The sequence below is a fragment of the Otolemur garnettii genome, unplaced genomic scaffold (genome assembly GCF_000181295.1).
Source record: "Otolemur garnettii isolate 467f Iridium unplaced genomic scaffold, OtoGar3 scaffold00022, whole genome shotgun sequence".
NCBI classification, from domain to species: domain Eukaryota; kingdom Metazoa; phylum Chordata; class Mammalia; order Primates; family Galagidae; genus Otolemur; species Otolemur garnettii.
The window spans coordinates 23,072,448-23,074,519 of NW_003852417.1; the positions used below are offsets into that span (position 1 = coordinate 23,072,448).

Below are 2,072 nucleotides of genomic sequence, written 5' to 3' on the forward strand. Positions count from 1 at the left end.
ATTCCTAGCCTCAAATGATCTTCCCCCTCTTGGCCTCCTAAAGTGTTGGGATTACAGCCATGAGCTTCCATGCCTGTCCTGTCTTTTAATTTTTCATTTATATGTTCTTTTAAAGTATTTCCCCCCTTCAGGAGAAAATAAAAGTTTATTACTTCTTCTCTGGGACTTCATTTTTCTACTTTTTTTTTTCCAGAATATTGTGGGGATACATAATGTTTTGGTCACATAATTTGCTTTTATATATTTAAAGTCAGAGTTATAGGTGTGTCTTTCCTCTAGAGTGTGCAGTGAACCTGTTGGTTGGGGATCTCCCCATTCCCTCCCCCCCCCATACTTGCATTTCAGTGAGATTTGCTTACATATGAGCATTTGGGTGCTGATGAACCAGCTCCAGTTTAGTGTGGAGTGCATGTGATCTTTGTTTTTCCATTCTTGGCTGTTAAATGTGTATTTTTGATTGGTTATATTTTCATATGGATATAACAATTTATTTGTTCTATTTCCCAGTCATTGAAACTTATTGATTGTTCTGATATTTTACTGTTATAAATACTATTTAAAGAATGAATTTTCATCCTGTGAATCTATTATCAACTTATTTAAACCTTTTTTTCAACTTAAACTTTTGATATTCCTCATGATTAAAGTTCAGTTTTTTAGCTATTTGCATTTTATATTTGTAAATTCTAGTACATTTTCTTTGCCCAGTTTTACAGCAGGATCATCTTTTTTTAATGTTTATAAATTGGGGTTATGTGTTGAACATACTAACCTTTTGGTTTTCATCAGTGAGTAATTTAAAGTTAAACCAGTATGCTATATATATTTAGTTGTCAGTCAGAAAATTACTCAGTTTTTCTTAATTGTATACCTGAGAGCTTAAGTATAATATATTATTTGCTACGAGTTCTTTTGAAGACTTACATATTTTAATAACATAAAATGTAACTTAGAACTATGCCCTAAGGGACCGTGCTTTCTAAACTTAAATAATCTTAGAAATTACTACATAATTACCTTGAAATGTAGTGAGACCTGAGATTCTACATTTCAAGCGAGCTGTCAGACAATGGACATGCTCTGGTCAGTGGACCATAATTTGAGTAACAGATTATAGAGGGCAATGTCAGAAGTCACTTAAAGGTCATTGTAGCATTTAGCCTTTATACAGCTATATTTGAATAACTGAAGATGTTTTTATGTTCTTTTGATGAGTAGGGAGAAGGCAACAATATCTACTTTTGTAAATGAGAAGAGTATTTAAAAAATAGATACTTTCTTTCCTGCTCATTTATTTGTAATTTATTATCTAGAACATGGAGATATACTTGGTAGCTGTCCAGAAGATGAGGCTTTCACTCCAAGTGATGAGTCCATGGATGGGATATTGGATGAGTCTTTACTGGAAACCTGTCCTATTCAGTCACCATTACAAGTTTTTGCAGGAATGGGTGGACTGGCTCTTATTGCAGAAAGACTACCCATGCTATATCCAGAAGTAATTCAGCAGGTAAGAAAGTATTTTCTAATTTACTGTGTCATTCAAGAAAGCCCTCCTGTGCTCTGGGTTTTTCTTGACTTTCTGCCTACACTTACAAGCCATCTTCCCTGTGTGAATCTGTGTCTGCATCTTTCTTCTTTGACTTAGGGCTCCCCACGCCAATATTTCTTCATCTTGCCTTGGTTTTATCTCCAAAGACACTATTTCTAATACACTCACAGGTATTAGGGATTAGGACTTGAACATATCTTTTAGTGGGCAATTCAGCCCATAATAATACCTATTTAGGAAGGGGTTATTGCTTGCCTACTGTTCAAAAGATTTACTATATTTTGATTTACTATTATTCTTATTTTTCTCTGTTAAGGAAAAATGTTTAGCAGAGAAAAATAAGAATAATAGTAAATCAGAGGTAATGACATAGTCAAAAGTGTGAAGCAGAAAAGATACCAACATTCTCAAGATCATCATTGCTCAGTGAAAATGATTTTTCTAATTCAGTATTCATTATGGTTTACTATCTTGATTGGTGTACCTGGAAGTGGGGTGCCGCTATAATACATACGTGAAA

General features: G+C 33.9%; 1 protein-coding gene across 1 annotated transcript in view; it reads left to right on the forward strand.

Moving 5' to 3' along the window:
• Positions 1-2,072, forward strand: part of BIRC6 (baculoviral IAP repeat containing 6) — a 271,529-nt gene that overhangs the window by 180,098 nt on the left and 89,359 nt on the right. The window contains exon 60 of the mRNA XM_023511826.1: positions 1,314-1,510. Coding sequence (XP_023367594.1) covers positions 1,314-1,510 — 197 coding nt within the window. The remainder of the gene's footprint in view (positions 1-1,313; positions 1,511-2,072) is intronic.